General features: G+C 37.0%; 1 protein-coding gene across 1 annotated transcript; it reads right to left on the reverse strand.

The window, feature by feature from the left end:
- Positions 1–836: 836 nt before the first annotated feature.
- On the reverse strand, positions 837–3,261 carry LOC104225004 (transcription factor TCP23-like). The gene has a single exon (XM_009776749.2). The coding sequence runs from the start codon at positions 2,503–2,505 to the stop codon at positions 1,246–1,248; it is 1,260 nt and encodes a 419-aa protein (XP_009775051.1). The 5' UTR covers positions 2,506–3,261; the 3' UTR covers positions 837–1,245.
- Between the last annotated feature and the right edge of the window lie 12,697 nt (positions 3,262–15,958).

Below are 15,958 nucleotides of genomic sequence, written 5' to 3' on the forward strand. Positions count from 1 at the left end.
GGATAGATCGTACTATTTTTAGTAGTTCAATAACATATTTATTATTTGGTTTGAATATATTGTCATACAATAATCATGTAGTTTACCGAAATGCCCTTAACTAATACTCCTTCCGTTTCAATTTATGTGAACTCATTTGACTGGGCACGGAGTTTAAGGAAAGAGAGAAGACTTTTGAACTTATGGTGTAAAATGAAGCACATATATTTTGTGCGGCTATAAATCATTGCATAAAGGTAAATTATTTCCAAATAGGGAAAGAGGTCATTCTTTTTGGCACGAACTAAAAAGGAAATAGGTTCACATAAATTGAAACGGAGGGAGTATAAAATATTAGATTTAACAATAAGTTCATAAGAATAATCTATGGCCGGTAAAAACAGAGATTTTTTTAAAAATATCCAAACTTAGTTTGCCAAACTTTTTTAAAAAGTAAAAAAGGATGCGTTCTTAATTAATGTATAATTTGAAAGACAAGTCGAGTAGGGCTTTTGAAGAGAAGACTTAGAGGAACATGTGTAGGCATTTCCCTTTGTGTTACCATTGTTGGTTGTCACCACAACAACAACAACCCAGTGTAATTCCACAAGTGGGGTATGGGGAGGGTAATATGTACGCAGACCTTACCTCTACCCGAGGGGCAAAGAGGCTGTTTCCAGGAGACCCTCGGCTCAAAGAGACAACAAGAAACACTATATTAGTACTATCAATAGACTCATAATAAAACAACATAAAATACCATAAAATCCATAACATAACATAAATACCATAAAAACAAAGTAACAGCAATATAAGAGATATAGAAATACGAGAACCATTGTTGGTTGTCACCAAAATGAATAAATTCCACTCTTCATATTTCCTCTCTAAATGCCAAAAGACATATATCAAAATGTGATGATAAATTGGATCAACCAACCAAAAATAAAGGGGGAAAATCCTTAAATCCAATTAAGAACAATAGAACAATTGTAAAGCAAAGAGTAAAAAAAAGAAAATTACAATGAACACAATCTTCTCCCTAATTACACCAAGAAAAAACAATCAAAGAAGTCATTAAATTTACATCAACAACAACAACAACGATCACAGTGTAATCCTACAAGTAGGGTCCGAAAAGGATCGTGTATCTACCGACTTTACTCCTATCCTGTGAAGATACAAAGACGATTTCCTCGTGCCTTGTAAAGATAGAGAAGATGTTTCCTAATACACCCTCGGAGTGGTTGCATAGAGAATTGTAAACTATGATTGAGAATCTTTGTGATTTTCATCACCACTATCACTACCTTGAGTCTGATTTTGATGGTGATGATGTTGCTCCAAATTCATACCCAAATCAACCCTATTATTACCACTGCTATTATATGCATTATTCATTGATGACAGCATTCCCATATTTGTCTCTGTAACTCCTAGCCCCAGCTGCTGAACCGGCTGTGACTGCTGCAAAACCATTGAACCCAACTGAACCGGACTGAACCGGCCACCACCCGGGAACTCGAACCCACCAATTCTTGAACGCCACAATTGGTGGTCCGGTTGAGCCACCCCGACCGAAGCCGTCGTTGAACTGGTACCTCCACTCACCGGTAACATCCAGAATGCGTTACCAACGTTACCAGCAGCTGGTGCAACCGCCCACATGGCCGGAGCCGGGATGAAACTCGAAGTTTGTGATGAACCGGGTTTAGAATCTGATCCTGGTTCGGGAGGTTGTACTCCGGTTCTTTCCGGTTTATCACCTGAAGGTGAGGTTGCACCACTGGTGTCTTCTCTGAGCCGCTTTTTCATGTAGTTATTCTCATCTGGGTCTTGCCCAAAACCGGCGTTGGATAGCTGGTGGTGGAAGCCTAGCATAGTGGTGGCGCCGCCGTGGATGAAGAGAGGCGCAGATTTTGACGGCGGAGCTGAAATTGTGGTCCCACTGCTACGGAGAGAGACGTTGAGAGTCGAGAAATTAGCCGGAATTGTACCGGTTCCAGTGGCAGCTATAATTGCCGGTTCAGCTTGTTGCAGGAGCCACTCAATGGTCTCACCATCAGATTTGTGACCCAATTCTCTGGTGAGCTGGAAGACTCTGGCGGCGCATAAGGCCGGCATACGTATGCGCCGCCCTCGGCCGTCCACCTTGGTGTGGCGGTCTTTAGAAGGTTTCTTGACTACCTTTGTGGATAAAATGTTGTTGGGGGTGGGGGTTTCTGTTGGGGTGGTGGTGGGGGTGGTGGAGGTGGAAGAATTATTGGCGGAAGGAGGAGAAATTAGAGTTCTTGATTGCATGGAAATGGAGCCCATGAAGGGACCATGGGGGTGGGGTTGGTTGGACCCAGGGGTAGGAGGGTCAGGTTGACTTTGATGAGGTGAAACTAATTGTAAAGAAGAGGGAGTTTCTTGGTTGTGTTGCTGCTGTTGTTGATGTTGTGCATGCTGGTGGTGGTGGTGGTCAGTGCCACTAGTACTACTACCACGACTTTGCTTTTTCCTATGTGGTTCCATAAATTCCATCTTGGGAAGAAGAGAAGATGTGGGGGTTGGGGGTTGGGGGGGTATGTAAGATGAAAGGGTAGGGGGGGGGGTCTAACAAAGATATCTTGTTGATGCTTCAAACATTTGTCTAATTGACAAAATGAATTGAAAACATTAAGCCAAGCAAGAAAGAAGGAAAGAAAGGAAGAAAGAGACTTGAAAATTAAGTTATTGCTGCTGCTGCTGCTGCTGCAATTGCAAAGTTTTGAGCCAAAAAAGAATTCAGCAACAAGTGGAATTAGTGGTGGGGTTTGTTTCTCTTTTTTACTTTGTGGTTGACTGCTGTCTTTGGAGAAAGAAAGAAAGAGAGGGGAAGGGTAGGTGTGGGTTCCATATAACAACAGAATCAGTGAGTACTGCTACTGCACCTGTGGAGGAAGAAGAGGGGAGGGTGGGGTCTGAATCCAACTCAAACCCAGTGGTGGTAGCAGGTGGGGGACCTTTCAATATTACAAGAAAGAAAGACAGTCCGGTGCACTAAGCTCTCATTATCTGTGGGGTTCAGAAAAGGATCGGATCACAGGAGTCTATTGTACGTATTTTTATCCTACATTCTGCGAGAAGCTGTTTCCACGGCTTGAACACGTGATCTCTTAATCACATGACAACAACTTTACCATTTACGGCAAGCTCCCCTCCCAATATTACAAGAAAGAAAAATGTTTGCATGTATAAGCTGAGAAGAGAAAAAAGCCCACTCGTGTAACCTATATTTGTAAGGAATGTTATTGTTATTTAAGCTGCCTTTCATGAATTTGATATATGCCCACCAGCCACCTTACTCTTCTTGACTCTTTATGTTTCTTTAATGAGGTGTGGTGGAGGGGGGGGTTATAGGGGGTTATAGAGTATAATGAAGTGATTATGGTGGTGTAGGTAAAAGAATTAGTATGTGATTAGTGTGAAAAGATTGAAAAGTTAGGAGAAAATGGAGAAAATACAATCTTTTAAAAATCAAAAGTTTTGGCTATAAGTCATTTTCTGGTCTTCTCTTTTTGGCTTTTTACCAATACTCTTGTTTTCATTTGTTTTTGCTTCTTTCTTACTGCTCACTGATTTATTTTTTGTCATATTGTTAGATTGTTGATAATGATGATTATGAATTTATGATGACACTTAATCTAGTCCAACCACAACCCAACTTGTGTCTACATATATAGATATAACAATCCCATATGTATGCATTAATACCTACTTTTAAAAGATGGTAAAACTACTAAACTAAGACTGCATTTGTGCAAATGTGATTGTGACCACAACATTATAAAAAAAACAAATGAAATAAAACCTTTGATACTGTTATGCCACTATTACTATAGTTGTCACACACTCACCAAGCAGAGTTTTTACCATCTATTTTGCACCCCATATGCATAACAGAATCCTTTTTTTACTTTTGACAAAAGAAGCACATAATAATAATAATACTTTTGTTTGAAGGGAAGCTTCGTCGTAGCTGGTAAAGTTGATGTTATGTGACTAGAAGGTTACGGATTCCAGTAATGGAAACAGCCTCTTACAGAAATACAAGATAAATCTGCATATAATAGTCCCATATGGTCCCGATTATTTCCCGAACCCGCACATAATGGGAGCTTAACGCACCAAGCTTAAAAAACAATGCTTGTTTGATCCAACATGGATTAACAGTTGTAACACTTGGAACACAAAAATCTGAGACCTTAGAACAGGTGTCAAATATCTTCCCCCAAAAGCCATTGTCCACTTCTTTCTTCCAGCCAACCTGACATGCACAGTAAGGAAAATCAGAAAAGTGGACCAATATGAAAACTGTGGAGCAGAGGTAAAATGGAGGTCACAGAAAGAGAGACATGGAAAAGATGTGATGAACTAAAATGGACAAATAATAATACAGTTAAACCTCTTTATAATAATCTTAGTTGTTCCGATATTGTTTTGTTACTATAGTGAATTGTTATTACAAAAAACATATATTATAATATTAAATAAAAAATTGATTCCAAAAAGAAAACTTGATTGTGATAATAAAATATTATTATAAAAAATTACTGTTATAAAGAGTTTTGATTATATTAAAGCAAATAAAGAACTAGTCCCTTTTTTATTATAAAATTCATGTAAAGTTGGAAGGTAGTGTTATGAAATGAAAGAAAGAGTTGGCTTAGTGGGCGTTTGGACACAAGAATTGTAATATTCCAAAATCGGGGAATTTTTTTTTAAGGTGAAATGATATTTGAAATTTAGAGTTGTGTTTGGACATGAACATAATTTTGGGTTGTTTTTTATGTTTTGTGAGTGATTTAAGTGAAAATTTTGAAAAATAAATTTTTGGAATTTTTCAAATTTTCAAAAATTTTCAAAATGCATATTTAAGTGAAAATTGAAAATTTATGAACAAACACTGATTTCAAAAAAAAGTAAAATTATTTTGATAAATGGATTTTTTTTTATGTAGTTTAGCCAAAAGGACAAAGCATTAATGCTAACAAAGGAAACACAGCTCATTCCAATACAACCCCACTCCTCCTACCTAACTTTTAAAATAATATTCATGACTAGTTGTATCATCATTTTTCTTGCTTTCTTCTTCTTCTTTTTTATTTTTATTTTTAATTTTTATATAACTATTTTTTTTAATTTTATATATAACTATTTTTTTTTGTTTATTTGGTTGCAGAAATTTTAAACCACTCGTTAATATACCAACCAGTCAACTCCAACTCATCAAACCTGTTTTCATAGTTTAATTATTTTGAATGTTTATAAATCAAGTGTTTGTCAATTAGAAGAACTAATTTATGTCTAACTAAATTTAGAATTTAAAAGTTCTTAATTGAACTTTTATCACTTAACTTTGTCATTTGAATTTGTAATTGTTTAGTTAAATTATTTGATTAATTTTTATATAAATACTGAGTGTGAATTAAAAAAAATTCTTCCAGGAGATAACCCCCCCCCCCCCTTTCTTCTATCTCAAACCTTTGTTTCTCTCCATTGAGAGGAGATGGATGTGCTAAAGTATTGGCATATTGCCAATTGAGCATATACAGTCGGGTCTCTGTATAACAACATTCCTATATAACAACACTTCTCTATAAAAGCTAAGTTTTTCTCGGAACCAATTTTCATGTTGTGTTATAATATATGTTCTCTATAACAACATTTCGCTATAACATCCAAAAATATTCGGAACAAACGAGGCTGTTATAGAGAGATTAGATTGTACAAGAATGTAGGTAGGAATATTTGAACATGAAATGAGTTGTTATTTCATATTAAAATTTTGGGGTGCAATTCCTATGATAATATCTATAGTGAATTATTCCTCAATCTAGCTATATGCATTGCAGATACGGTAAAACCTTTTTATAACAACTTTGTTTATTCCGACATTTTTGGTTGTTATAGTAAAATACTATTATAGAGAATATATAACATAACATAAAATATTGATTCCAAAGAAAAATTGGCCGTTATAGTGAAGTATTGTTATAAAGGATTATTGTTACATAAAAATCTTACTATAATTGCATTTAGGTTGGATTGGGAGATGTGTGCAATCATACAATTTAATGAGGGTGCATTTGGATTGACTTGATACATTTTCGTGAGAATTGAAATCCATAAAAAAAATTCTTTTTTATTTTATTTTATTTAAATCCATAGTTATAACTTATAACAATCTATAATCAACGTGAAAAATTCATGCTTTGTTTAGGGAAGGGATCGGTGAATAAATTTTATTTGGAACCAAAGAGAAATGCAAAGAAAGCTAATAACGAAACTATTACTTCTAGGTTAAAAAAAAAAAAAAAAACTCAGTTAATCTCATGACTTATTGTCTTTTCAGTTTCTTAATAAATAAGAAAATTATCTCATAAAAGAATAAACAAAAGAAAGTAATTAGTCCTCTTATTTCCTCCTCGATCACTCTCACTCATTCTCTTGTTTCTTTTTCTTAATTTTTTTCTTTAAGCCGCACCATTATATCCCAATTATCTTCTTCCAAATAGGTAGTCATTTCTTACCTGTCTATGGTAAGTAGTAGCGGAGGCGGGATTTTCACAAATTAACCAAGTAAACTCATAAAGGTTTTGAATCATTTTGACTACTGAGCTATGTTTTTAGACTATGGCAAAAGAATTCAAAATATGATAAATTTTGTCTTACATGTATAATAATGTAAATTTCCGACGAAGAGGTCCTCTTTTGCCCCCGTAAATCCGTCCCAGCTGGCAAGTGAAATACGAGTCTCTCAGTAAAATTTGATCCCTCGAAATTGAAAATAAGAATTAAAATATTGGAGAATTGGCATTTTCTGTGGAATCCGCCATTGATACTTATGCCAGAATATACTACTCCTTCTTGTCCAATTTAATTATTTTTTGCCCTTTTTTATAGTCCACAATGTTTAATTTCTTCAAATATCTAAAAAGAAAAGAATTAATTTCTTTTTTTTCAAAGTTACCTTGGGAGTAAAGGGCGTAGGAGTATTTGTTACTCTCTCCGTTTATTTTTACTTGACATGTTTTGACTTTTCACGCCCCTTAAGAAATAATAAATAAATTGCATAATTTACCATGATATCCATATTAATTTATGCATATTTTATTGGATTTGAGAAAATAATTTGAAATGAGTAATAAATACTGTAGGTATAACATGAAATTTTTTTTTGTCTTCTCTTGATATGCGTAAAGTGACAAGTAAAAATGAAAAAATATTTTTAGTATACATGCCAAGTAAAAGTGAACAGAGGAAGTATATTTTTAATGAATAAATTAAGGTTAATATGGTCAATTTTTATTATTAATTAATGTTAAAAGGTAAATTCCTTAATATATGTGAAATAGCCAAAAAATCAATTAAAATGGGCCGAATGAAATATTAACATCACGCCCCTTAAGGGTGCGGTCTTCAGGCCATGCGTAGACACAACATATTTTGTGCCATGTATAAACACAAAATATTTTATGCATCGAACTGTCCTTTTTATCAGAGAGCTAGCATTTTATGTTGTAGCTGCAGAGCAATTAATTAGCAAACAAGGTCATAGAAGGTGGGAATTGAAAAGAAGAATCTGTACATTTTTGTGTTATCTGCCTCGCCAATTTTGGTAAAGCAAGCAAATGCTTAGTCCTTATTGCATGATTCTTCAATAAAAACGGCACAACTTTGGGGAAATATATGAACCACTTTGGAAAATTTGTAAGCAATACTTTTGCCCTTATTTTCTCTTATGATTTTCAGGACACATATATTGACAATTGCCCCTCAAAACATATATCTTGAGAGGGACACTTGTTTCAGTTACATTCTGTTTTATAGCAAATTCATTTTATGACTAAAAATGAGTCAAATACTTTTTATGTATTCAAGTTTTAGGAGTTAAGATATTTTGTACTCCGTCCGTTCACTTTTACTTTCACTCACCCACTCCCCTTTCCCCTATTGCTAGGAGCCTCGCCCTCTTGACTTGATATGTCAAGAAGACTACAATCGATTTTTGACTTTTCACGCCCCTTAAGAAATAATAAATAAAGTGCATAATTTACCATGATACCCATATTATTTGATGCATATTTTATTGGATTTGAGAAAATGATTTGAAATAAGTAATAAATTATCACGACCCAAATTCTCACCCGTCGTGATGGCGCCTATCGTGGTACAAGGCAAGCCTCAACTCAACATCTCAACACAGTAGAACTTTTAAATAAAGGCGGAAGCAGTTAATATTAAATAAAACCTTTTAGAACATAATATAACTCCAAAAGTACTAAACAATCCATCCCCAAAACCCGGTGTCACTGAGTGCATGAGCATCTAAATGATAACAACATTCGATTGATAAAACACTGTCTGAAAATATAGAAAAGTAGAATATGAAAGGAAAGGAGAGTCAAGGTCAGTGAACGCCATGTAGCTACCTTAATAGTCTCCTGAGTCTGACTCCTCAATCAACAACCGCCGTGACCAGAAGTGTCTAGATTTGTACACGAGGTATAGGGGGTAACGTGAGTACACCAACTCAGTAAGTAACAGAAATAAATAAGGAAGTGAGAAGTAGTGACGAGCTATGCAAATACAGTTATCTCAATAACTTTCAAATAAGAGTAGTCATACTTTCAATTTAACAGTTTAAGTCACATCAGTACGTACTCAATAAACCAGATATCAAATTTGACTGAGCAGTAAGTAATATCTTTCAATAATTTTCAAAGCAGTGATATGACATCTGCGATGCAACAGTAATGAAGTAAATGTATTTTCTCAGAATAACAGTCACTCTGTCCTCTCATTCACTCCAACCTCACAATTACTCATTCCTCCCAGTCGCTCAGCACTCGGCACTCGTACTCAGCACTCGGCACTTGCACTCAGCACTCGCACTCAGTAGGTACGTGAGCTCACTAGGGGGGTGTACAGACTCCGGAGGGGCTCCTTCTGCACAAGCGCTATAACAAGCCACCTCGTGGCATAAATCACTCAGGCCCTCGGCCTCACTCAATCATAAATCAGTAACAACATACTGCAGCGTGCAACCCGATCCCATAAATATCCTCACAGATCAGGCCCTCGGCCTCACTCAGTCATAAATCAGTAACAACATGCTGCGGCGTGCAACCCGATCCCATAAATATCCTCACAGATCAGGCCCTTGGCCCCACTCAATCATCAATCTCTCCAGTCTCTCGGGCTCTCGGAAATCATATAAATATCCCAAACAGGGGTAATGTCATGTATCAACAATGAACATCAAAAGACGGAGGCATAATAAGCAAGAAAAGCTATGACTGAGTACAAAACAGCAATTAGCAGCTAATTCAGCAAGTACACAACCTTGCAGGTCTCAACAATGACCACATAAGGCCTAAACATGATTTCTAACATGAAGTACAATCAATTTCTATGAAAACAGAGGGAACATGTATTAAATAGTAGGCCAATTAATTCCACAGTCTCGCGGGACGGACCAAGTCACAATCCCTACGATGCACATCCACACGTCCGTCACCCAGCATGTGCGTCACCTCCAAAATAGTCATACGACACAATGTCCGAGGTTTCATACCCTCAAGACCAGATTTATAACTGTTACTTACCTTAATCCGAACAAAAATCCTGCTCCGAAATGCCTTTGCCCCTCGAATCGGCCTCCAATCGACCCGAATCTAGCCACAGTTAATTCAATTCAGTCAATACTAATTATAGGAATTAATTTCGTATGAAAATACTAATTTTCCAACAAAATCCAAAATTTAACTCAAAATCGGTTGTGGGGCCCACATCTCAGAATCCAATGAAACTCACAAAATCCGACAACCCATTCAGCCACGAGTTCACCCATACAAATTTTATCAAATTCCGATAACAACTCGACCTCCAAATCTTAAATTTTTATTTTTTTAAAGTTTTACAAATTTCTCCAATTTCTTCCATTTGATTCGCTAATAATTGATGAAAAAAATCATGAAATCATGAAATGTAATCACTTTTGGATATATAACACTTACTCCAATCCGTATGGTGAAAATCGCCTCAATCCGAGCTCCATAGCTCTAAAAGTGTTAAAATGGCCGAAACCCTAAAATATAGCCTCTGCCCAGGTAGGTCGCATTTAAAGAAGCGACCTACATGAATTTTTCCCAACCAGAAATTTGCAGTGAAAACCGCAGCACTAGGCTTCCGTTAATCAATCATAACCTTTCGTACAAATGTCCAAATGATGAATGGTTTAACTTTCTGAAAACTGCAAAGCAAGGTCTACAACTTTCATGTTTTAAAAATTTTGGGATGCCTTATAGATTTCGAGATATAAGCTTCCAAAGAAGCCTCCTTGCATCATAAATTTCTGGCGAATTCAAAACTCTTTCCAGACAACCTGTAGTTTATTAACTATAACGTTTTGTTCACAACTCCAAATGATAAACGGTTTGAAGTTCTGAATACTAAACACAAAGGCTACAACTTTCGTTTTTGGATTATCTCCAAGTACGTTATAGATTGTGAGATATAAACTCTCAAAGTCAGCTCTGCGCTGTCCAAAACCTGTTGTTGCCCTGCGTATTCCAGCATCTTCAACAAGGCGCCAAACGATCTGAATCCCATCCGAAACTCATCCGAGCCACTTGGGACCTTGTCCATATATACCAATAAGTCTTGTAACATAACACGGACCTGTTTGAGGTCTCAAATCACATTAAACAACATCCAAATTACGAATCGCACCTCGAATCGAATTACGAGTTTTCAAATCTTCTAACTTCTATATTTTGCGTCGAAACATATCAAATCAATCCGGAATGACTTCAAATTTTGCACACAAGTCACAAATGACATAATGGACTTGTTACAATTTTTAGAATCGGATTCCGACCCCGATATCAAAAGTCAACTCTCGGTCAAACTTTTTCAAAAATCTTCTATTTCCAACTTTCGCCAAAATGCGTTGAATTGTCCTACGGACTTCCAAATCCAAACCCGAACATGCTCCTAAGTCCAAAATCACCATATGAAACTATTTGAATCATCAAAATTCCATTCCGAGGTCGTTTGCTCAAAAGTCAAATCTCCGATCAAACTTAAGAAATCCTTAGCCTTAGATTTCTAGATTCCGTTAAATGGCGATAATTTGATCTAGGGACCTCCGAGTTCGATTTCGGGCATATGACCAAATCTCAAATCACGATACGAAACTACCGGAATGGTCAAAATTTGAATCCGGGTTCATTTGCTCAAAATGTTGACCGAAGTTAACTCAGTTGAGCTTTAAAGCTCTAATTCATAATTTAATCCATTTTTCATACAAAAGCCTTTTGAAAAATTATACGAACTGCGCACGCAAGTCGAGGAATTATTGATAGCACATTTTAAGGTCTTAAAACACCGAGATGATTATTTAATTTAAAGATGACATTTTGGGTCATCACATTCTCCGTCTCTAAAACAAACGTTCGTCCTCGAACATACTAAGAATTATTGTGAGGTTACCAAATTGACGATTTTACTTTTACACATATACTCGCGGTTGATCCCACATTACTGCATTCCACATAATTCCGACAATACTGTTTCAATTGAAATTATCTCCTTTATCCATATTTGTAAACTTTAAGACCATATTTCTTACACTCCAATCATTTTCAGAAATGTCTGATTTTCACGTCAACACGCGATATTAGTATCGACTGGCTATAGCTACTTGTGCCTATGCACCCATCAAATACGGGGTATTACATTCTCCCCCACTTAGGGTCTTTCGTCCTTAAATGAGAAGTAAAGTCCGTCTTCAAACACATAATGTAACTTATGTCTTTCTTTGCACATCTCAATATCCCAAATTTTTCTAACTCCCAAATTTTTCAGAAATTTCGGCAAAGTCTCCCCTGTAATTGGGACTATCCACCTGTCAGAGTAACATCAAAACAACTCCTAACAACATTTTCACAACCCAACAAAGCACCACAAAATATATATTAATAACACTAATCTCCGCATTACAAGCACGACATTATCACAATGATATCATGACATGAAACACATTATATGTATGACCATAACCACATCTTTGGTTTTAATAGTTGTTCATAATAGATTACAACATCACCAATTAACCTCATGTTAATAAAATCTCGTTTCAAACCTCCAGTTTACTAAAAATGAGGGATGAAGATCTCATAATTACTTACCCAAATTAACGAGTAACAATTTACATCCCCCGAGCACTCACCTCGTAGTCTAAAACTCAATAATTACAATACAAATCTGGCAAATTATGCACAAAGATATTCATACAAGAATTTTCAAATGAGTCTAATAGGCATGACTCCCTATAAGTACTATAGTACAAATTTTAATTTCACAAAGGGGGCATTTAAACACATAATATTTTTTTCACCGCAAGGACCTCGTCCTTATATAACATCTACCGCAGCTTGTAGCCCGATTTAAATATTTCTCATTATATTAAAATGCGAGGATCTCATCCTCAGTTCTGAATCACAAGTATTATGCACAGCGTGCCAATCGAAATATTTCATTTTCTTCTTTCAAATATTTTTTGTTTAACAAAATCACAACACATAATGATAGACATAGCCATCTCCATCGAATCTCCCAACAGGAGCATTCACATAAGCAGATTTCAGAATTACGAATCTCACTCATAAGTGGAGTACAATAGGAGGACTTGCCTCGATACTCAAAACCGAATCAAGTTAAGAAAATTGTTGCTTTATAATAATTCAAGACCGTACATGTAATGATACCCTCTGGTGTTGCGACCTCAGCCATACCATAGAAAATATATCAATGGGTTGGGTCTCCACCTCTAGAAGTCTTACCTCCACCTCTAACATCCTGACCCCTACCTCTGGCTGGTCATTTAAGTGGAGTAGTAACTGCAATGGGGCACGTAGCCTGAGTGTTTTTATAAAATATGTTTCTCCTAAGTCTAGGAAAATTTTCCCATGATATGCCTAGTACTACCATATTCATAACAATCCCTTTGAGGGTTCAGCTGCTCATACTGAGTCTATGCTAGATAACTGGAATAACCATTATACGAAGCTCGTGTCGGCAGTGCATTAAAAGAACTTACTAGAGCACCCCGAGTAATCAGATATATTGATTGGGCTGGCCGGCTACCCGAGCCCCTGTCATAATGATTCATAGTTGTAGAGTAGAATCCATTGAATCCTTTAAAACCTCGAGACCTATTGGTCTCCTTAGCCTCTTTTTCTCATCCAAAACACATTCTAACATTTTGGCAATTTCTACCACTAGCCGAGATGAAACATCAGCCTGTAGCTTTTCGAGTTGTACAAAATTTCAATATCATAATTGAGTCCTTTAATGAGTCTGTGGACTCGCTCTCTAGCTTAGGAACCAAAGTAGGAGTATGACGGCTAACTTATTGAACCTGATGACATATTCTGACACTGTTATGGTGACATGACACAACCGTTCAGACTACATATACCACATATTATAGAGAATCCAGGAGACAAACTCCTTCAAAAATATTTGTGAGAACTGAGCCGAGTAGGTGGTGTTGCATTGGCTAGTCTGCCCTCTTCATAGGTTTGCCACAAACACCGGCGAATTTCTTCTTTTGCTATGTTGACTCAACACTGCTGAGCTAACCTATTTATTCATATACTCTTCGATTCTTCTTTGGGGTAACTCTTTCCCCTAATTATGCACAATAATCACAAAAGTATAGCTCCATCAAGATAAATCTTGGCACGAACTACATAGTCCAAGCTTCTTTGATTTTCAAGCATAAGTTTCTTTCAAGTTGTTGATTTTCTCCATAGAATCAGACTCACGTTCGGTTCCACAGTTATGGCATCATGTAGATCAGTCCACTTGGCCTTCGCCTCCTTAAGGTCTTAATGTAATTGGGCGGCTTCTTGGCTGTGGGCCATTCTATCTTTCTCGGATTATTGCAATCGAGCCTCGAGCTCGCCCATTTGGGCAACTTTTACTTCTGAAGCAAGGAAGCACTCAGCAAGCTAGTTTCGTTCGGTTAAAAGTTGAATATTTTCCGTAGAAAATTCTTATTTTTTCCAGAATCAACCTTTGCAGGCCCTCGAAAGCAAAGAGGTTAGCCTAAAAAAGTTAAAACTAAGGTTATGAAGGTAAAGTCTAACAAATAAAAAGGAAGAGAAGAAGGTTAAATCGATAGTTGAGCCGAATAGTGCATGATGTTGTTTAACAGACACTCATCAAAAAAGGAGTCCATTTTTCTCCAATCTTTCTCAGTGGCCAGCGATTTCAGATAATTGGAGACCTCCACCGACTTGGAAAGTATGTGGCACTTGTTCAAAACCGTGAGGATGACACTTCGTTTTCCACTAAGGTTTTGAGTGGTTGCTAGGAAAGTGATCTCTAGATTCCCATGATCAGATGACCGTGGGGAAGGAACGTTTGTTATTTGTTCAGTTGGGGCCGATGGAGAGGTAGCAACTGGTGTAGAAGGAGATGCGGTTGTAGCTAGCACAAAAGTTAATGGCGGAGGTACCTCCGAGGTAGGATTCATCTGAGTGGAAACGTCAACAGGATCCCGAAAGCGAGACTTAACATTTTTGACGATTTCCATTTCCGCGAAGAGTTTTTGAACTTCTTCCGGTTGGGGATTTTGAAGCTCACCCGGCTGAGTTGATGAAGTTCTTTTTCTTATCTAAAGGGGAGTGTCGCTTTATCATCAGTTCCTTCATCATCAAGGATCATTATAGCCAGTCTGGTTGGTATTTCTTCTAATTTCTTCTTTAAAGTTCCATCCGAGGAGGTACGTTTTCTCTTTGGTTTTCTTTCTTTGGGCTGGGAACCCCGGGAGGCGGCGCCTTTAGCGGAAACAAGAGTAGATTCACGAGCTCTCCTACGATTAAGGACATTTTGCAATGCCCATTGAGCTTCCTCCAGGTCATCGAGAACCTCGATGGCGGGGGCAAACAACAAATTCCTTCAGAATTCCTCTGTGTTGCAAAAAGAGAGTTAACATTTGATTCTGTATCATGCTAAAAGGTGAAAGAAGGAAGAAAGAACTTTTAATTACCATAATTTTTGGCTTTCTAGTTAAAACTGGGAGCCATTTCTTTCCACCTTCGAGATTCCGACGTAGAAATATCCAAAATTTTCTATACCCATTGGGTCAGGTTTTGAACATGTGGTAGTTCCCATTGAGTAGCTGGAATAAGGGAAATACAAAGTTAATGATGGAGGAAAGTCTTTTTAAACAAAAAAGGAAAAGATATCCGAAGACTTACGAAAGAGGTTCCAAACAATTCAGGAATAGCAGGTGTTGTTGTCGGGAGAATATCCCTGGTAGCGATGACAACGAACCATTCCATCCAGATACGATCATTATTATCATAAACACTAGTAAGGAGGGAATGGTGTCCGCATTTACTGAGCTTTAGCACACGCCCACATAGGATCTTTGGAGAGTAGAGGTTGATCATGTGTACGAGAGTTAGGATTTCTCCTTGCGAAAGTTAGGGTTTCTTCGATCTCGGAGCATAATTTCGGAGGCAAGCCACCGTACGTCATATTGATTCACCAACTTGAGCCAAGTAGATTTGGTACCGATAGAAATATCCTATATTATAAGGTCAATTTATTTAGCAATCCCAATGTGAAGGGGTATGTATAAACATACATGAATCCTGGTCTGGAGAAGGTGATTCTTTCCACCTCATTGGGGGAGAAGATTCCGACATTTTGCCAACCACAATCTTTCTTCACGATGGAAATGCTAGTAAGATGTATGGAAGAAGGGTACGTGTGAACATGCCAGTGTCTGTCGCTTTTAGGATTAATAGGTTTTTTTTGGACTTGAAGATCCAACTAGGAGTCGAGTTGGAGAGGAATAATGGTATTGACTGTAGGAGGTTCAGATTCATCGACCTCTTTCACTTTGTTCTTCTTAGGGCCTCCATAGAAG

The sequence above is a fragment of the Nicotiana sylvestris genome, chromosome 3 (assembly GCF_000393655.2).
Source record: "Nicotiana sylvestris chromosome 3, ASM39365v2, whole genome shotgun sequence".
In the NCBI taxonomy this organism is placed as follows: Eukaryota; Viridiplantae; Streptophyta; class Magnoliopsida; order Solanales; family Solanaceae; genus Nicotiana; species Nicotiana sylvestris.